The sequence below is a fragment of the Spea bombifrons genome, chromosome 9 (assembly GCF_027358695.1).
Source record: "Spea bombifrons isolate aSpeBom1 chromosome 9, aSpeBom1.2.pri, whole genome shotgun sequence".
In the NCBI taxonomy this organism is placed as follows: domain Eukaryota; kingdom Metazoa; phylum Chordata; class Amphibia; order Anura; family Pelobatidae; genus Spea; species Spea bombifrons.
The window spans coordinates 10,949,066-10,969,964 of NC_071095.1; the positions used below are offsets into that span (position 1 = coordinate 10,949,066).

Here is a 20,899-nt window from a genome sequence, read left to right on the forward strand (position 1 = left end):
CTGACCTGGCCATGGGAGTAATATTAATAGAGACGTCTGCCGGCCGCCAGCAAATTTCATTTATAAAAATGTATGGCAATGGCGCCACCGTGTGGAATAATGAGGAACTGCACCAGATCCCTCTGCAAATTTTTTTTTTTATAAATTCCCAATTTTTAACATTTCCAATGTACTTCTGGAAACCTTCTGGAGGTTTCTAGTTCTCATTTTGTCTAATGTTTGATTTATCTTATCAGTATATATTTTCTTTCTGTTGTAATCACCGACATCCTTGACAGGGACAGGTCAATATGACATTAACTGCTTTGTCAGATGATCAATTTATTCAGCGGTCGGTATAAATATCTAGAATTACAAGAACATTAACCTTATTACGGAAAGAAGGCATCGCACAGCGGTACGTATTTATCTAACTTATACCAATATACTTTAATATAATTCAGATTCGGAAAAACATAAATCGCTCGCTGTGAGCACGGCTGTAATATTTAATATTATTTAATAAGAATTCATATTAAAAAAAAAAAAACATTAAAATCATTTTACATTAATTATACGTGAGTATAAAATACAATAATATATGAAATCTTCTCTTACAAACATAATTACAGAGTGGCCCAAAACTAATTACATTTCTTAAATATTTAGCACTCAACAAAATATTATATTAAAATATTTTCAAAATTTGAAGTCTTTTTTTTTTTTTTTTTTTTTTTTTTTTAGTAACAATTATGACTTTTTTTCTCTTTACATGTATCCGGCTTACTGTTTATTAATTAATATTCCTACTGAACTATATACATATATATTGTTAATTAACCTTCATGTTCTTGCTTCTTGCTTTTTAATATATATTTTCTAGGTGGTTCTAAGACAAAATGAGGCTTCTTCTGTCCCTCTTGCTATGTGCCCCCCTGATACTGGCTTCAGAACACGATTCTTCTCAAGATCAAACTCAAGATGAGAACGTCAAATGGAAGCCTGAGAGAGATGAAGAAGTGGCGCGTGGAAATACCCAATTTGCCCTAAAGGTTTACAATGAGGTTTCTTCTGATGGGTCAAGATCCCTCCAAGAAAACATATTTTTCTCCCCATTGAGTATTTCCACCGCGTTTGCCATGCTAGCTCAAGGGGCCAAGTCGGCCACCCATCAGCAGATCATCGAAGCGCTGTGCTTAAACGGAACGCAGAACGACAGAGAAATCAACGAAGCTTTCCAGTATCTTCTCCGGGAATTAAACGCCCATCGCAGCTCTCTGCAGGTCAGCATCGGAAACGCGCTGTTCGTAGACCAGAACCTTAAGATGCTCACGGGTTTCCGAAAGGCTATGGAGCGATACTACAGAGCGGGTATCAAGAAAACCAACTTCGCTCAGATCCAAGAGGCAGAGAGACAGATCAACGATTACGTGAGAAAGGAGACCGGCGGTAAAATACAGAAGCTGGTGGAGGACCTCGGCCGAGATGCTGTCATGGTCCTGGTGAATTATATTCTCTTCAAAGGTAAGACTCCATGGAACCCAAATGTATCCAAACTGGAAATCCGAATTAGAAGTTCTAGTAATAAGCCTTAACAGCGGTTTATCAGTGATTGTTCTAAAAGTAACCCCGATATCAGGATTTTGTTGTTTCTCCGGATACTTTGTGTTCTTCTATCATTCTTCATAAAAAAACAATGTATCACGAGCCATTACGTCCATCGAACCTGACTATTTTCCTAACTCATGTATGGCATCAAGCCTTCCTTGGTCATTGGGCTTTTTTAGGTTCAGGATAGCCTTCCGCCCGTCCTTACCGGCCTCCATATTCTCCGTAAAATGGTCACTCTCTGTATCTATCCATCAATGAGTAATATGTTAGATAATAAGTCTTGTCTTGACTCTAAAATAAGGAGTGTTTATTGGCCCAAGAGAAGATGGAGTCTACATATAACTTACAGTCACGGTAACAGTCATGGCAACTCACGCCGCCGGTATTTACTTACCGATAAACATCGGGAATCTCACTCATTGTCAGTCATCAAAAATATTACCTTCTATCTTGACTTTTTTTTATAAAAAATATTTGAAATTACTGCTGTGGTAACAAAGTAACCGGAAGAGGAAGAGGAGGACGGATGCCAAGATTATGTTCTTTAGCACAAGACAGGCATTAACAAACAAAAACCTCAAATTCTAGCCCCCCTCCCAACCTTTTTTTTTAATGTTTTCCCCCCCAAAAAATATTTTTTTTCCTAACTTAAAAGATGATCACGTGAATCTTCTACTTCTTTAGGAGAATGGCAAGATACTTTCAACCAGGAGCTCACAAGGGACGACCAGTTTTCGATGAATAGCGTCGCTAAGATCCAAGTCCCGATGATGCATCGTGTCGGCCTCTACAAAACTTACCGCGACGACGAGTTGAATTGTGAGGTCATACAATTGCCGTATAAAGAGAAAGCGTACATGGTCGTCGCGGTACCCAAAGACGGCGAAATCATAAAGGTAGAAAGATCTTTGTCAGAAGAGACATTGAAACGCTGGATACATTCGCCTCGTACCAGGTACGTCTGCCTTCACATGCGGAGGGGCGATGATCAAAGGACGTCGAGTGTTTGTTTAGTAGATCGGGCCCAGAGCGAGAACTCTGATATGCAAAAACACTATATTTTGGGGCAATATATTTAAAAACGTAATTAATGAATGGTCTTAAATAAAAGTCGGTAGATCTCAGCTTCAGAACATTTAACAGGAATATCATTTGCTGATTTCTTTTTTCCCGAAGCCTCGTGGACCTTTCGCTACCCAAGTTCTCTTTCAGCGCTAAACTCGACTTGAAAACCTATCTCTCGCGCATGGGCATGGTCGACGTTTTTGGCGGCAGCGCCAACTTGTCTAAGATTTCTGGTAACCACAACCTGTTGGTCTCCAAGGTAAGTAAACGATCTTTTGTGACAATTAAAACCATCCTCGTTCCAGGGTTTGTTTACAGCTTTCGCAATAACGTAAGCCGATTTAAGTCATACAGACATAGAATTAAATCCTCTCACTGTATTGGCCTCTACCACTTCTGGTGGGAGGCCGTGCCACTTATCTACCACCCTTAAAGGTCTGGTGGTCCGGACAAGGACAGGAATTGCATGGAACACGGATGAAAAGGTTATAATTAGAAATCTCTCACACCTTTTTAAAAGGCGGGCTATGGTTCCTAAACCAAAAACTAGCACTTTCGCAAAGCGTTGAAATCTCTAATGTAACACATTTTTTAATGGTGTTAAACGCTCTAATAGGAAATCCTATAACGACACGACTACTAATGAGTTCCTTGTTCACTTGACCTTTCAAGGCCTTACATGAAGCCGTGCTGAACGTTAACGAATACGGGACAGAAGCGAGCGGGGCTACAGCCACCGATGTAAATGTCAAGCAGGCTGTGACGCCGTTCAGGGTCGACCGCCCGTTCCTCCTCTTCATCTACAGCAAGGAGACCAAGAGCATCCTCTTCATGGGCCGGGTCATCAACCCCACTCACCAAGCCGTGTCTGCTACAATGTAACCTAATCCATTCAAGGTTCTACAGCCACGGGAAACATCAAGGTGATGAGAAGCTCGAGAGACCAGCTACAAAACCACCCAGAACGGCAGAAACTCACTAAATCCAAAAAGATATTTCTGCGTATTCCATGAAAATAAAATTTCACATTAAAAATGTGTAAAGTTTCTGTTAACATTTCTTTTGGCTACATTTGGTAGGGCAACAACACAATGAGAATTCAAAAGGAGATACTTATTTTAGGGTAACTGTGTGAATGTATAAAAACTTGTCTGGTCTTTCCAAAGAGCAAATGGACATATGACATATAATGGTGTCCCATTGGTATTTAAAGAGTTAAGTCCGGCCCACACGATCTGCCGCTCTGCACAAAAAAAAAAACAACAGAAGGATTGAGGCCAAGAAATCAGTTTTTAGAGGAATGAGGAATGGTAGTTTTTTAAATGGGAAATAAAAGAGAAGTCCATCAAGTTCAAGTTTGTATATTGATCTAGAAGAAGACAGCCTCCAGTAACGATGTTTCCAGAAAGCTTTCTAGTTCTAGCGAATGCAGGCATCAGGTGGCTTCCATTAATATAATGTAAAGTATATAAAGGTTAATATAATGTAAAGTTTAGTAAACAAGGTATCTACAATTAATGGTATATAATGTAAAGTTTAGTAAACAAGGTATCTACAATTAATGGTAATATAATGTAAAGTTTTGTAAACATGGTATCTACAATAAAAGATAATATAATGTAAGGTTTTCATATAATGTAAAGTTTTGTAAACAATGTATCTACACTTAATATTATTATAATTTATTTTTTAAGCAATGTATCTACAGTTAATATTAATATAATGTAAAGCTTTTTTAAACAATATATTTATGCTTAATATTAATATAATGTAAGGTTTTTAAACAGTGCATCTACAATTAATGTTATTATAATGTAAAGTTTTTGAAATATTAAAAAGTCATGATTTCTTTCCACGAAAACAGAACTTAGTTAAATTCCAATTTTTAAATGCAAGTATTTATAGCTTTTTAATAAAACTGGGGACATCCATAGCATACGCACATACTCTACTGAGCATTTCCTGTTAGGTAGGTGGAACCTGTAAGGAAGAGCAGGAAGTGAAGATTGCGAAGGTAAATTTCTTCCCCCAGACTCACAGATCTCAATGTTCTACAAAATGTGAAGATATAACCCACACTTATGGATTGATATTAAAAAACCAAGCTTTTTATCTTGATGTTTGGAGACACAATGTTCCTTTTAGAGAGTAGGTGTTATATGGAAACCCTTGTGTGCTTTAGATGATACCTTTGTGTACAATACGGTTAATAAATACAAGAATAGAATCAACCAGTTCTATCCTTTGGATTGTCAAATATTTGCCGGAGACCCTCAGCACTGGACGTTAACCTTTGGCAGTTTAGTAGATCTGTGAGTTGACAGAAGAGGACACTGGTAAGGATTTTGTTTTATTTGTAAATTATAGTTAGAAATATACATTATCGGGTTGTGTCCAAACTATCGGAATGTAGACACTTTGTAGCTTATATTTCAGACTTGGGGGGGAGAAACTGATGGAGAGACTATTAGAATGGCCACTAACGGTCTTAAAGGACTAGAGGCATTTCAAGTAACTCGAGAAAGGCAAAGGCAGCTTCTCCGGGTCCAGCAGAGGATATATTTCCATGGTTTTGTCGGCAGACATTTAGCATAAAAGCTCAAAAATGGGACTTTGCAAACCTATCTTCTATCCCTAACATTCTATGTTTGAGGGATCCTTACTTGAACACAGGTGAGAGAGGCTAAGCCTGATGTAATAACGGATCAGTGCCATGATGTCATGTTTATCTTTATGTTTCATCAAATGTTGTTCTAACTTTTTATTGGGCCACCAAAGAGAGGATACAACGTTACATAAGCTATCGGGACGTCGTATATAACGTTATGCGCGGCTCTATCCATTTCATCAAAAAGAGACAGAAAGAGAGACAGAGAGACAGACAGATGGGCAACAGAAAGTTCTTAACGAGCTAATCGTTAGTATTTAAAATTTAAGCAGCGCCATTGACAGGCCATTGGTCCAGGTCGATTGGGATTTGTCCAGATGCTTCATATTTTATGGATGTCACTTGCACAAAGCTTTCGGTAATTCTAATTGTTCTTTAATGCCAACCCTGCTGGTTTACGGCTCGTGTCTCCTCACACCAGTTTCTTCTCAATGACATGGTTTGTGTAACGAGTGAAAGTTCCGTTAGAATGTCCATCAACACCCCCTTTAATCTTTCGTTCACGGGCAGTCTTTGGCTCTAACGCCTTTTTGGATGAACAATTTGCTGCCGATTGTTTAATAGACACAAGACCGTCCTACACGTTCACCAAGACGTTCCATCGTGTAAAAAGCCCAAGTATGGGTATTAAAACGGCAACAAACGCGTGTATTTATTATTATTATTATTATTATTTATTATTAAAGTCATTTCACCAAAGTCTAAATGAATGAAATAACACAAAACACACATTGTAGCCTTTAAAGTCCCAGCTCAGCTATAATTAGTGTAACAAAGTTGCCTTTCTGGCCACATCCATTGCCGGTTTTGATGTTAATCTGTGTCCTTTCGCTTCCCAGAAGGAGAACCCCTGGAAGTTTAACCATGAGGTGGAGCCTTCATGTCCTTCTTCTTGTTACCCTGTGCCTGGGCAATCCAGCCACTAAGGGAGGGGGCAACAACCCAAGAAAGGAACAACATGACCATCACGGGGAGCGAAACGAATCTTCTACGGTAACAGATCCAGTCCCTTTAAATCATACGCAGCCTCCGGCTCAACTCTCTGTTCACGACGTGACTGAAATGAACACCAATTTTGGATTCAACCTCTACCGGAAGATGGCCGACAAACATGACAACAACATATTCTTATCCCCATTCAGCGTGTCCTTCAGCCTCGGGTCCCTAATGTTGGGAACCCAGGGGCTCACGCAGGACCAGATCCTAGATGGTCTAAATTTACAGAAGTTTAAGAACCACGAACAACCTCTTTTACTGCCCTCGCTGTTCAGGAAAAACAAATTAAAAATTACGGAGAACGAGGCATTTATCCTGGACGCTGGAAGCTTCGCTTTCATCCATGAAACCTTTCCCGTCAGGGAAGAATTCTACAACCTGACCCACGAGTACTTCAGCATGGAATTTCAGTATATCGACTTCCACAACAAGGAGGCCAAAAATATCGTCAACGATTACGTCAATAAAAAGACAAGGGGCAAGATTTCCCAGCTTTATGATTCCATTGACCCGCTCGCCAAGCTTGTTCTCCTTGACTATATTTTGTTCAAAGGTAATTATCTCTCTACTGTCTTCTACAATAGTTTTTCTTATTAAATCTCATAATATTCATGAAAAACAAAATAAAAAAAGGGGAACATAAACACTGGGAAATTGGTCATGGGTAGCCCAGGGTATTTCTACCTAATGTTATCCCATGTGGGGCAACCAGCACAACGTCCAACCATAACTTGGCCGGAAAATCGGAAGCGAGACAACCCTAAGTTTAAAAAGATCTGATACATTTCTAATTATTTTATTTTTCTCTCTCCCCTGCAGGCAAATGGCAATATCCATTCAATCCAAACTTAACAGAGAACCAAAAGTTCTATATAGACAAATATAACTCCGTGACGGCGCCCATGATGTATAAAATGGATAAAGTCCATTGGATGGTCGACAAGTCGCTATCGTGTACGGTGCTGAAAATCCCATACAAAGGAGGAGCGCACATGCTCGTGGTCATTCCCGAAAAGGACGGGGACCTCGTCACCATAGAAGATAACTTATCCAAGGAGCTGTTGGATATTTGGCAGGGACAGATGAAATATCGGTATTCCCATGGGTTCCCTGCCCCTATTTTAGCTTATTTAGCTAATTACGCTATCATGTTCTATGCCTTGGATAGTTAATCTGTGAACATCATTTCACCCAGCAAGTTCTAGACTCCACTAGGGATCAGTGGGGTCTCCAGCTTTCATATTTAGGAGAGGGCACATGGGGGGACAGGGACCAAAGTAGGGGGATAATTATAAAACACCCTCTCCTCACTAACTACTCTGTGTCCCCACGTCTCCCTATCTACCCTCTCCTCACTAACTACTTTGTGTCCCCCGTCTCCCTATCTACCCTCTCCTCACTAACTACTTTGTGTCCCCCGTCTCCCTATCTACCCTCTCCTCACTAACTACTTTGTGTCCCCCCCGTCTCCCTATCTACCCTCTCCTCACTAACTACTCTGTGTCCCCCGTCTCCCTATCTACCCTCTCCTCACTAACTACTCTGTGTCCCCCGTCTCCCTATCTACCCTCTCCTCACTAACTACTCTGTGTCCCCCGTCTCCCTATCTACCCTCTCCTCACTAACTACTCTGTGTTCCCCCGTCTCCCTATCTACCCTCTCCTCACTCCTCGTCATATCGCGGCGCTCAGCATGAAATGCCGGCACCGCGACCAAGGCAGAGAGAGAGAGGCGGAGAAGAGTGAGAGGCGCCGAGCGGTTGCTGAAAAGTTATTCCTCAGCGACCGCTCGGTGCCTCTCTTTCTCCTCTGCGTCTATCACCAAAAAAAAAAAAGACGGCGTTTCAATGGGGGGGGCACACATCCCTGCCGACACCACTGCTAGGGACCTAAGTTTAAAGGGACATTTAAATGTCCCAGACAGCCTTGCTGAGGAATGTAGATTTAATTACTTTTAGTACTTTAACATGTAATGGGGGGGCACCTAAAGGAGAAGCTGCAGTTCCATTAAGCTTCACAAGTATAACAGAAATGTTAATTCAAATATATAAACTTCCAAATAATTGTGTTGAATACATGCTTTTTTTCTAATTCTGCCAATTTTGTGACACCTCCATACAAAATACAGCCTATCTTGTGTTATGTAGGTTTTAATTTGCATAAGGGGCTGGATTATGATGTCACGAGAGGAGGATTTAATATTGCAAAAAAACAGTTATTTGTGTAATAATTTAATTTATTACATAAATACCAAAATAACGATGTTTACCCCTGATTCAGAAGCAGCCATGCGTGCTGCATTTGACAGGATGCATTTTAAACAAAATGTATAATTTTTTTTTCCTGTAGAAAAACAGAAATATTTTTTCCAAAATTTAAATTGGATCAAAAATACCAGCTGAAGACATCTTTGGAAGAAATGGGAATACAAGAAATATTTACAGGGAAAGCCAACTTAACTCGGTTAACAGAAGAGAGGAATTTGAGGCTGTCGGAGGTTAGTACTGATAGAAAACATTCTCATTTATGATAACATTCTAACCAGAGTGCATTCATTTCCTCTAAATATTATTATTGTTATTTTATTATTATTAATTTTTATTCATATAGCGCCAACAATTCCCGCAGCGCTTTTTACAGTCCCTATATTCAAAGGGTCTGATAAAAATAGACTAGAGGTTAAAAGGCATATCATGGGACAGAGTGGCATATAAGGGGGTATAAGGCATTTTTGGAGGCAGAGAGGCATATAGGGGGTTAAAAGGCATTTATAGAGACAGAGTGGCATATAGGGGTTAAAAGGCATTTATAGAGGCAGAGTGGCATATAGGGGGTTAAAAGGCATTTCTGGAGACAGAGTGGCATAAAGGGGGTTAAAAGGCATATCATGGGGCACTCTGCCTCCTGAATGGGGACAGGGGTGACACTGGGAGGGGCTCATTGGGGACAGAGATTACATGGGGGGCTGAATTGGGACAGCAATGACATGGGGGGGCTGAACATGTGAACACATACAGACACAGAGATTCTTTTTTGCTTAATCATTTAAAAATAATTAATAATTTAAAAAAGCACACATTTTTTAAAAATACAAACAAATATTATACAGTTTGTACAAAAAATAAATGAGTTTACTGACCTTCTGCTTCTTCCACTTTGGGGCTTTTTCATCTTGGCCTCCGTCCTCTGGTAGCTGCAGGCCGCCATTTTCTATGCTAACAGAAAGTCACTGACAGGACATCCGGTGCTCCAGCAGTCTGAGTGCGAGGGGGCGGAGCTTTCACCCCTCACCCTGCTCTCAGTCTCATCATCACTAGGCGGCCATCAGATTGCTGGAAATTTAATCTAAACGGCCGGTGCGTGCTGATGCCGCCGGCCGGAGCTACTTTGAGGGGTGAAAGGTCTGTGCGAGGGGGCGGAGCTTTCACCCCCTCACGCTGCTCCCATCACTAGGCGGCCATCGTACACGGCAGCTGGGTGCTGATGTGGCCGGCCTGCGCTACTTTAATACTTTTTTTTTAAAATTTAATAATTTTTAAATAATTAAAAAAAGAATTAAAGTAGCGCCGGCCAGCCGGCCACTTCAATTGTCCCCCTGCCCAGCCCGCCCCTGGCCCGGATGCGGCTTCCAATCCCGCTCCGCCGGCCGCTGGGCCCACGAATCTGCGACCCCTGCGACCCCGGTAGTTCCGCCACTGCATATATATTTAAATGGATTTGTTCATAATTCCACACATATAGATACTGCCGTGTTTTAGATACTTTGTAGTAAGCGGTGTTCGTCGTTAAGAAGCAGCGTTACGCAACCTCTTACGACCATTGAGGGTTTTTTTTGGATTAAATACATAAATCTTCCAATTTTGTCCCATTTTAGGTAACGCAAAGAGCTGTGATCGAGGTGGACGAGAGGGGAACAGAAGCGTCTGCGGTAACAGGGGCGGAAATTATTCCATACATGCTGACGCCTATTATCCGGGTGGATCGCCCTTTCCTATTCATGATATTTGAAGAAGCCTGCAATTCGCTGCTTTTTATTGGACGAGTCGTCGATCCAACAAAGTTCTGAATAACTTTCGTAGAAAAGAAGAATTATTTCGGAAACACTGCTACAAGGCACTCGAACTCTATGTCACGACATGACAATTAAAATTGGACGGTCGTCCATCCTGGTCTTAATATTCCAAACCTAAAGCCTCTGGCCCCCGAGTATCAAATTCCCATAAAAAAAATACACGATGAGGACGCGGTGTGTATTTTCTTCTCCTGATTGGATGAAATCGATGCATGTTGTAAACCTTGTTGCCCTTCAAAGATTCGCCATTGAGCTGGCCATGGTCCGACTGGACGGGTTTCCAAAGCTTTAATAAATAGCGAGGATACAATTGTTACAAACGGACATTTATTATATCTAAAATGGACTTAATTATTAAAAAGACCCTTAGAAAGTGATCTGGATTCCACCATCTCCTATAAACCACGTCGCTCTTTAATATACAGATCTTCCCATTGTGCCGAATCCATTCCCATTTATTAGAGCCATTTTTATCTGATTTTTCTAATTAAAATGTATTAATTACTATATATTATATATAATTATTACTATTTTATAACTCAAAATATTCCATTATGACGCAGGTAGAGTAGTGTAGGTTTATTTGCAGAACGAGATCATCCTATTTCAGCAGACAGATCGGGGTCGAGAGACCGAGGTCAGCAATCACCGGCTGAGTGTGCTGGGAGTTGTTGAAGTGATACAGGTTTCCTTTTCTCAGACAATAAAGAACAAAGTTATATGTGTGAATCCATGTCTGCTTTTTTTTTTTTTTTTTTTTTTAATTACTTCCTTTTTCGCCAAAAAATATTTTGCTGAACAGGACTAAAATAATTCTGGATCTATAGAATAAAATTTGCTGTTAGGGGTCACTTTATTATATACGGTATATGCTATATGCATGGTCTTTCAGCTCATCGGTGACGAGGCTTTCCATATAAAGAGGTCGAGCTGAATCGTTTCATGAGTAAGTTGTCAGCAATAATTATATTTTTCCCACTTTAGCTGGAAAAACATATCGGTTATCAAGCAGCAATTAGAACGCGTGCAAAATACTACATACCTCTGACATATATCACCACCCCCTACAATTATAGCGGGTACTCTGTAATTATCATCAATGGAGTTTTTACTGTAAATATCTATTTTAACATTGCAGAAATCATGTGTTTTAACAACTCGGTGAAAATTGAGGTCTGTATCTGATCCCAAGTCACCTAAACGCTGCCCACTTATCTCCCACCCTCTCAGTGAAGTAAAACTTCCTTCCGTTCCATCTGAGCCTCCGATCCTCTAGTGATTCTTCCTCTTGTTATAACGTTTCTCCACCTTTGAAATTTCCTTCCTGTGCTTATCAAACTACTCCATTTCCATGATATTTACAAAAAAAAAAACCTTAAAATCATCCATAGAGTGTTTTCAGGGCACTGACAAGCAAAGATGGCACATGCAGGCTGTTTGGGGTTAGGATGGCACTAATATTCTGCTTGGGGCAAAGGCACTCACAAGCTGTTTGGGGCAAAGGTGGCACTCACAAGATGTTTGGGGCAAAGGTGGCACTCACAAGCTGTTTAGGTGTGGGGCATGTTACTTGGTGAAGTTGGGGGGTCGTCGGGCAGCATTCGCACCAGGGCACCAGGGTTTCTAGTTACGCCCCTGATGAATGAGTATTTTAGGTGAAAAAAGGTTCTGAAATCTGTATTCTCACATGCAAATGTTTCATGGCCGGTACAGATAGCGGTTTCCATGATATTTAAAAAAAAAGAACTTAAAATCATCCATAGAGTGTTTTCGCCTCGCGTTCAGATCCAGAATGTGATGTAAATATCCGCGCGTTTACGCTGAATTAAAAACAGACAATTCGGAAAACGCATTTGTCACCATTTAATTCTGAAATATACAGGGCTAAAGACTTAGCTGCGATCACGCATGCATTGCGATGTGTCACATAATCATGTTCACGTGCTTCGAAACGCCCGGGGGAATCCATCTTTGTTTTTTTTCTTTTTATATATTTTTTTTATTTTTTAATATGATTACCGTGAAAATAAAAATACCTCTTTGATACGAATATACTTATTCTCATCTCATTGCAAATAAAGAAGCTGACAATAGCTTCGTACAAATATATCGGCGTTATTGTAAACGGTATCGGGGGTGTTTAAATAGAAAAAGCGGGAATGTCAACGTATAGGCATGTAGGGTGTAAAAAGCGTTATGCGGCAACAGTTACAACTAAATTCATTCATCGAAACCACTAGATAAAGAGAAAATACTATCTGAAATACTCCAAAAGTGGTAAATAAAGTATTTACAAAACAAAATAGTTTCGTGAATAAAGGGAAATATTTTTTTTTTTTTTTTAGAAAATATATTTGCCGTCACGGCGTCCTTTTAGGGTGAGTTTGTGCTCTTCGCGGAATCCCATTGCCGTGATCACAACGCGCCTCTGCATAGTATTCTTACTGCCGAACACATATATATATATAGATTTGCCTTTTTTCTATTTAAATAGCTTCTTTTGTAAGAAAACTGTGCAATAAATAGTAGTCTCCAAGGCTTGAAGCGCACAGAAAGCCACGCAGCGAGGTTTATTCCTTAAAGCGACAAGTGGTGGGAAACGCATTTGGCGACGCGTTGCTCAGCGCTTGGGCTCCCCCCCCCCCGGAGCGGGGAAGCAGCTCTCCCAGAGGATGCGCGATAGAGAGACGCGATTGATTCCTCCGTCGTCGTGACGAGCGGCGCGGGAACGTCATTGCGTTTCGAGGAGCGTGTTTAAAAACCCAGTCGCCGGTCATTCTCAGCCTCCACGTGCCATGAGTTTCTTTGGTTTGCCGGGCTACTGGATGAATGATTTAAGCTTTTGATTTCCGGGTTTTTCTGCGAAAAAATAAAAAAAAAATAAAAAAAGGTGATTAAAATTAATTAGGGATTAAAAAAGATTAAAACATTTTTAAGGCATTATTATTGCTTAAAGCAGATCTTTTGTGCGCTAAATATTTTAATCCTGTGCCGTATATATATATATATTTTTAGAACCCCTCTCTATGTTAACTATAGGGCAGGGGCATCCAACCTGCGTCCCTCCACCTGCTGCAGGACTACATCTCCCATAATGCTCTTTCAGCTAAGGGGCTGGCTGAGGAGGATGGGAGATGTGGTTCTGCAGCAGCTGGAGGGCCGCAGGTTGGACGCCCCTGCTATAGGGAATACGACGGGACCGGGGTGGAAAAGGACACTCGGAATCTCTGTCCAGGGGCTGCTGGCTGTATAAATGTTGGGCTTCCCCCTCTTTGGCAAAAAATTCTGTAGAAAATTATTCTTTATGACATCATAATGTACAAACACCATAAAAGTAATTAATAATATTAACCCCTTCACGACAAAGCTCCTACATGTAATGGGTTTAAGGACAGCCCGTTGTCCTTAAGGGGTTAATGATAATTACATATAGTATTTGTTTTTGTTCAGAATGCTCCTATTTTCTGTCCGAAACAGCTCGGGAGATAATAATATATTCTGTCGTGGAGACAAACTCCTCCGTTTAGCTTGCGTCAGATTTCTTATTATTATTATAATTATACTTTATTTATAAAGCGCCGACAGATTCCGCAGCGCTGTACACTAATACCCTCGTTCATTTACCCCATACTTACAAGCTAAGCTTCCGGGCTTGGGGGTCCCTGCTCCCGTTTGACTTCAGGTCCGCCGAGTTCCCTATGCTCCGGGAAGACGCTACGGATCCAGAGAAGCTCACCGCTCCGCTGGCGCTGCCGCTACGGCCTTTGAGAGAATCTTCTGGAAGGTTAGGAAGACTGGTTTATAAACGTTTGACACTTTTTGGTTTGGCACTGTGAATATTTTAAAAAATATAGACTTACCTACAAATGGCAGCAAAACATTTTTCCCCACACCTAATACAGAGTTACTTTTGCTAAAAAAAAAAAAATAATAATAATAAATAAAAAACATTAAAAAAGTGTTAGTTAATAACTATCTAACCAGAAAAAAAATACATTTAATGCAGGTGGAAATAAAATAATAAAACAAACAGGTTGTGAAGAAACATATCATTGGTAGAAAAGGGATGAAATTCAATACGGCTTTTAACTATTTTAAGCATTTTAAGCGATGGTGCTTGGACCGGGGCGGAATTACGAGAACACCGAAGAAATTTTGTTGCAACAAATAAACCTTTTTTATTTTAATCATTTGATAATGAACTTTGAAGAAAGCTTTTCAAGCAGCACGTACTTGGCACACTTCTCCAGAGAGCTGTGTTTCGGCTGGATGACGTGGCTACTGAACGACTGGCTGCGGATCAGCTTGCTTTTCACGCCTTCTCTGCTCCCGGCTGCGGAAAACACGGAGACGAATTACCGGCAGCGGATACATCGATGTAAAAGGAAAGGGTTATGCGCTTCGTGGCCCCGCTACTCGCACTCCCAATAACGAAGTCCCGCGTTTACATGGCGTACTCACTGCTTTGTGTGCTTGAAGAACCTCCGGAGATCACCGTCGGAAGGTTTTTTGGTAAACTTGCCCCTGTTTTACTGTCTCTGCCTAAAACAAAGGAGCGTCTCAGTAACGGTTATGGCCGACGTGGGCTCTAACGCGCGCTTGGAAAACCCGCCAATGGATTTAGAGAGCACAACACAACGCGCACTTACGCTTCTTATCGTAATTCTTGTCGTTGCCGGACCTTCCTTCTCCTTGTTGCTTTTCCTTCTCGATTTGCTCCTGAAATGACAAAGAACTCAGGACATGTCTGTAGATTCCCGTCCCCAGAACATTTCTCTCGGGTCGCTCTGTAGCAGGAATGTTTAAACTGGAAGAAGAGATATGAATGCAGAACGCAAAGGCAGCTGCATTAACGACAGCCGTGCTTCTGACGCTATCTGTGAACTCATTTAAAAATTAATGGCAGTGCCGTAACTACACGGGGCCGTCTCTCTAGGGGGCCCGTGTCGACCCCGTGACTACTTGTCTCCTCGTACCGGTTCAAAATCGTTCAGAAAGGGACGCCCTGACCTGAGCCGGACCGGATAAGCTGTTTGGGGGCGCTGACAAGCAAAGATGGCACATGCAGGCTGTTTGGGGTTAGGATGGCGCTGATAATCTGCTTGGGGCAAAGGTGGTACTCACAAGCTGTTTAGGGCAAAAGTGGCACCTACAAGCTGTTTAGGTGAAAGTTGGCACCGTGGGACATGTTACCCGGTGAAGTTGGGGGGTCCTGGGGCAGGTTTCGCACCAGGGCACCATGGTTTCTAGTTACGCCCCTGATGAATGAGTATTTTAGGTGAAGAAAGGTGCTGTTCTGAAATCTGTATTCTCACATGCAAATGCTTCAAAGCAGGTACAGATAGCAGTTTAATATTTAGAAGGATCCCTGATTTGTAGAGAATCTTGTTCCTGTCCTGCGACATACCATTTCCAGCATAAGATGCTCCTCTCTCTCCTTCTCCTGATCCAACAAATCTTTTTCATAGAAGCGTTTTTGGAACTTTTGATAGAAAAAAAAACCACAATAATAAGGAAACAGGAGGGAGAACTTTGTAAAATAAAGTGAATTAAAAAGCGCGTCAGCACCTACCGCATCCACGGACATGTCCATTCTGTCCAACTCCAGCACCGTCTGCAAAACACGGCAAAATGAACAAAAATTGGGTCAGAAAGGGGTGGCCTAAACCGTAACCACAACTTCTACATCAGTAACTTTGTATCAGATGATCGGGGCAGGTTATGTATTTGCATCTGGGGTACTCGAGAAGGAGGGCAGGAGATGCTCACCCGCTTCACCACGGCCAGCACGTCTTTATCTTTCTCTTGACATAAGAGCTTCCTCACACACAGCTCCATCTGCTGCAGCAAGTGCTTGTCGGCCGGCAGCTTCAGCGTAGATTTTAGTTTCGGCAGCATGTAGCAAACCTTCATTCTGTAACGTGAGAGACGACGCCAGATACTGAAGACCAAATTCCGATAACATAGAGATATATATATATATAGGACATTTCCCGCTAGACGGTGCAATCAGTGTGAAGCAGTCAGCTCTCCCTTACCTGACGTTAGCGACCGGGTCACTCGTAAGCTCCAGAACCGACAGAAAAAAATACTTGCAGAAGAAAGATTTGGAAAACAGCTCGATGATGTCCTCGCAGACGTCTAAGAACCTCAGCCTGTTCCAGTAACTCTTCCCCTGGCAGAGCTCTGAGAGGAATAGAGTTCACAGAAGTAAGCGGAAGCGGAACCTGAACGTCGGCCCAAAACAAACGGGCTTCGTGGCTTTTACCGGTCAGAATTCTGCGCGAGTGCAAAGGAACGTTCTGAAACAGAATGCGAACTTTGAGCCCTTCTCTATCCAGGTTGTCCTCAGTGGAGGCGCCACTCAACTCCCAGAAGCCACACGCAAACCAGCATGTGAGTCTCCGCTCAACCTTGGAAACACTTGTTGGTGCTTCTGCAGTTTGGACCAAGTATGACCAATCTGACTCGAATACATTAATAATAAAGTGTCGTGGATTGGGCTGTATGACAGTCAGAAAGTGATAATAAACTCACGTTCAACGAGGTTCTGGATGACTTCATTCCTCTGCTCCTGTTTGCGGTTATAACGCAGGAATATGCACAGGGTTCGGGCGGCTGCCTTCTGGACGGGTAAAACACTCTGTAGAGGAGAAAGGGGCTTTTGGGTTTTTTATTTCTGTATTATAAGCAAAAAAAACACTTATTCTGGACCAGTCCTCAGAACCACCAAGATCTCAAAACGTCCTGCTTTGGAAATTACTTCTAATCCCTGAATGTGCCGTGACCTGGAAAGTCATTCGTGGCTCGGTGGCAGCCTGTGGCAGAGCCAGAATTACTTTTATCAACATCTGGTCCTGAAGTCCTCTCCCTTCTCCTCCCTGATACTTACAAAGGCTGACAAAACCTAATAGGGAGAAATAATCCTGCAGAACCTGAGAACAGAAAGTGTAAATTGGTTTCTAATATACATATATTCTTTACGTTAGGCTTACATTGGTTAAAATAACGGTGAACATTCTGTGCAGGAAGCGGTAGTAAATCTGGTCGCTCGAAATGATGTGTGGCAAGCAGGAATACTTCTGTATTAGTTTTTCATGGCTCCTCCATTTGAGTGAGTTGGCAACTCTCTGTTCTGCCGAGGTCAGTGCCGGGACCAGGTCGGGAACGATCAGAAGCTGAAACGGAAGGAGAGATCTCAGCTGGGGCGTCCTGCGGCCGTGCCACAGATAATGGCCCTGCAGATACCCTGACACGCCACACGAGGGCGCTCCGCTACATCGTACTAGATCTCTGCCTACACCCAAAAATACTGTTAATAACAATAATAAAAATATTCTACCGAATACTTTAAATCTATCCCGCAATTTAAATTTACAAAAAAGGGGAATATTCACCTTATTTTCTAGCCCTGAGTTTTCACCTCCATTTGCCATCAGCTCCAGAGTTTCGGGAAGATTGTCTAATAAAGCATCGATAACCTGCCAGAAATAAAACTCCCTGGTAATAGGATTCAAGTCTGTAAACATACGGATCGAGCCAGATATATGATAACGAGTGAAAGCTGTTATATAATGAGGATTAACACGAGGAGTCAGAGGAGATCCAAAGGCTCAGCTCATTTAATGAGAAACCAAAACTCAGCTTGTGTTAATCATCTCGCTTTCTGTAACTTGAGCTATGATTAAAGGTAGAAATGAAGCTTAGTGCACCAATTATGCCCTAAAACAGAGGGACAGAGGGTACAGAGAGTACGAGCCGCCTTGATGACAGGACTCGGCCAGAGGTAAGAGGGAGAGACGGGGAGGGAGAACTGTGCAAGCCGATGGAGAGAGAGAAAGAGAGTGTCTGTAAGTGAAAGTGTACGGGGTTAGAGTGATGCTATGTGTATGTATGTGTAAGTGTACAGTGTCATAATGTGTGTATGTATGTGTAAGTGTACAGTGTCATAATGTGTGTATGTATGTGTAAGTGTACAGTGTCATAATGTGTGTATGTATGTGTAAGTGTACAGTGTCATAATGTGTGTATGTATGTGTAAGTGTACAGTGTCATAATGTGTGTATGTATGTGTAAGTGTACAGTGTCATAATGCGTGTATGTATGTGTAAGTGTACAGTGTCATAATGTGTGTATGTATGTGTAAGTGTACAGTGTCATAATGTGTGTATGTATGTGTAAGTGTACAGTGTCATAATGTGTGTATGTATGTGTAAGTGTACAGTGTACAGTGTCATAATGTGTGTATGTATGTGTAAGTGTACAGTGTCATAATGCGTGTACGTGTGTAAGTGTATGGTGTTAGAACATGTGTGTATGTGTTGTGTTAAGTTGTAAGTTGCTATTTGGTGGTAGAGTGTGTGTGTTAGAGTTTGGTATTAGTATTAATGTGTGTGAGCACATTGTGTTAGAGTGTGTGTGAGCACATGGTGTATGGTGTCAGGAGGTGCTTACGAAGGTGCTAAGATTCATTTCTGTCTTAAATCATACATAGATAGACCCTAATGATACATTTCCAAGAGGACCTCTGCCCACGGCGTCTCTCTGGGATGTCAGTCTAGTGTCGGCATGTACATAGGGATGGTGGAGTTCAGACTCCCTGGGGTCTTATCTACACACCTGTTAGGGTAGCCGACCCATGGCATGGGGTTGGCAGAAACAGATACAACCTTTATACCAAATGTATTACACCAAACGTAACTTACCTCTAAGGAGTCATCTTGTAATAAGGCCATCAGCTCTTTGTGTATTAAATACACATTGGACCCTAAAAGCTTACAGACCTGCCAAAAAAAGTTAACTTTAATCTTTGATTCAATGTCCACTTTGACCAAACTCAATCGCCAACAATTAAAAGGCGAACGTCTGAACTTACTTCATAGAAGCCAGCGGCCACCGTGTATCTCACCGGCATGTCTGGGTCGTGACAAAGACAAAAGAAGGTTGTATACAGCTCTATGTGAAAGCTTTTAGCGCCAACAAACAAAATCATGGCCTATGGGAAGAGAGGAAAAAAAAGAGGTGATTCAGCGCACCTTTTAGGAGACACGGGCTTAAAATGCCCATTGTTTTGCTCGAGCCGATGAGTGGGACTCACGGGGAAGTTGTAGGCGCAGTTCTTCCTCACGGATAAGTACTTCTTCTCCAGCTCCATGTTCTGAATCTGATTGTCGTTGTGTCCGTTCTCTTGGTGTAAGCCCAGTCTGCAAAGCTTCTTGTAGAAGTCCAGGAACCAGATCTGCTGCTCCTGGCTGAAGATGCCTTGGAAGACGCGGAGATCACGAGGTATTAGAATGATTCGTAACATCGAAGCGACCAGCGTTAGCGCAGGAGGACCTCTGAAACAAAGACCTGGCGGGGGCTTCCATGACAATCATAGTTAACACTATTGGGTCAGGAGAGGGATAATTAACAATAGGTATAGAGTTCCTAGGGAGGGCTACTGTGCGGTCTGGTAACGTAATATCATCTTGGGATCCTTCGTGTGCTTCTTCTTCTAGTGTGTTAGAAAAGCCTGGGGGGGGTATTTATCTCCGTCCCCTGCCCCTCTGGACATCACTAGGAAAGCCAGACACCCGCGCCCGCCATAGGATTACACCTTTGTGATGCCCATCAGCTTTACCTTGCAGGCCATGGCAAAGTTTTCCTAAATGCAGAGACAGAGACGCCAGGACCGGTTCGTCTGCCTTGAAGGACTTCTCGCAGAATGACTTCACTAGAGGGAGGACCACCTGGCTTCGGTCATCTGGAAAGGGGCGAGAAAACAAAAAAAAAAAACACTTTTTTAGGCACGTGACGGGCTTAAGTGGAGCCATGATAGGGTTAAGCAGTCGTGAGTGCCGTGTTCCACTCCGTGACACATGGTTTGTACACCTGGCCTGGAAGAAGGCCCGAAAGCAGCCGGGTCACATGAGGTCACGCCGGGCTGTCCCCCCTATATCAGATTACATCCCCCAAGATGCTGATACCCTCAGTGAAGGAAGGAACTGATAAGAGCCATACCGTGGTCAAACATAACGAGCAGATTCACCAGCGTCTCGAAAGCCGCCAGGCGCACGCTGCTGCCCTCGTCCCGGGCCAGCTCCACGAGTTCGGGAAGGACCACCGATTTTGTAAGTTCTGTCCTGCAAAATAACGGCCTGTTAAGCACCGACAGCGAGCGAGAGCCGACGGCAACTGCCTAGAACATTTAATGCCATTTATTTACTCTGATAAATACTGATAATCCGCAGACCGGGGTAACCAAAGCGAATGACATGCTTACTTTACCAGAACGACCCAGGCAGATAAATCAGGGACAAAAGGCTCGCCGGGAGAGCTTACAATCCGGAGGGGGGTTAGAGAGGCATTATTATAAATAATCATTAGGAACATATATTGTATTTATTAAAATTAGAGCCCCAGAAAGATCTCGAGGTGTCTGGCTTGGGGGAGATAAGAGAGAGACGGAGGAGAGGGGATGGGAGAGAGAGACGGAGGAGAGGGGATGGGAGAGAGAGACGGCGGAGA

At 42.3% G+C, this 20,899-nt stretch overlaps 2 protein-coding genes across 4 annotated transcripts in view; one reads left to right on the forward strand and one right to left on the reverse strand.

Annotated features, from left to right (window-relative positions):
• The first annotated feature begins 878 nt into the window (after positions 1 to 878).
• On the forward strand, positions 879 to 11,119 carry SERPINA10 (serpin family A member 10). Its single transcript, XM_053475445.1, has 8 exons — positions 879 to 1,503; positions 2,275 to 2,545; positions 2,767 to 2,914; positions 3,328 to 3,533; positions 6,163 to 6,872; positions 7,139 to 7,412; positions 8,668 to 8,815; positions 10,193 to 11,119. Exons 1-8 carry the CDS (start codon positions 879 to 881, stop codon positions 10,382 to 10,384), a joined length of 2,574 nt encoding a protein of 857 aa, XP_053331420.1. The 3' UTR covers positions 10,385 to 11,119.
• A 2,071-nt stretch (positions 11,120 to 13,190) lies between these two features.
• PPP4R4 (protein phosphatase 4 regulatory subunit 4) overlaps positions 13,191 to 20,899 on the reverse strand; it is a 39,786-nt gene continuing 32,077 nt past the window's right edge. The window contains exons 8-25 of one of the 3 annotated variants that reach the window (XM_053475678.1): positions 20,393 to 20,514; positions 20,013 to 20,135; positions 19,488 to 19,651; positions 19,266 to 19,385; positions 19,096 to 19,173; positions 17,788 to 17,871; positions 17,386 to 17,568; positions 16,928 to 17,033; positions 16,429 to 16,576; positions 16,160 to 16,304; positions 15,963 to 16,004; positions 15,798 to 15,872; positions 15,040 to 15,109; positions 14,852 to 14,932; positions 14,624 to 14,723; positions 14,251 to 14,303; positions 14,026 to 14,164; positions 13,191 to 13,249 (exon numbers count right to left, since the gene is read on the reverse strand). In XM_053475678.1, the coding sequence (XP_053331653.1) occupies positions 13,225 to 13,249; positions 14,026 to 14,164; positions 14,251 to 14,303; positions 14,624 to 14,723; positions 14,852 to 14,932; positions 15,040 to 15,109; positions 15,798 to 15,872; positions 15,963 to 16,004; positions 16,160 to 16,304; positions 16,429 to 16,576; positions 16,928 to 17,033; positions 17,386 to 17,568; positions 17,788 to 17,871; positions 19,096 to 19,173; positions 19,266 to 19,385; positions 19,488 to 19,651; positions 20,013 to 20,135; positions 20,393 to 20,514 (1,858 nt within the window). In that variant the 3' untranslated portion in view covers positions 13,191 to 13,224. Of the gene's footprint in view, positions 13,250 to 14,025; positions 14,168 to 14,250; positions 14,304 to 14,623; positions 14,724 to 14,851; positions 14,933 to 15,039; positions 15,110 to 15,797; positions 15,873 to 15,962; positions 16,005 to 16,159; positions 16,305 to 16,428; positions 16,577 to 16,927; positions 17,034 to 17,385; positions 17,569 to 17,787; positions 17,872 to 19,095; positions 19,174 to 19,265; positions 19,386 to 19,487; positions 19,652 to 20,012; positions 20,136 to 20,392; positions 20,515 to 20,899 lie in introns of all 3 variants that reach the window. The other 2 variants (XM_053475677.1, XM_053475679.1) reach the window with 2 other exon arrangements.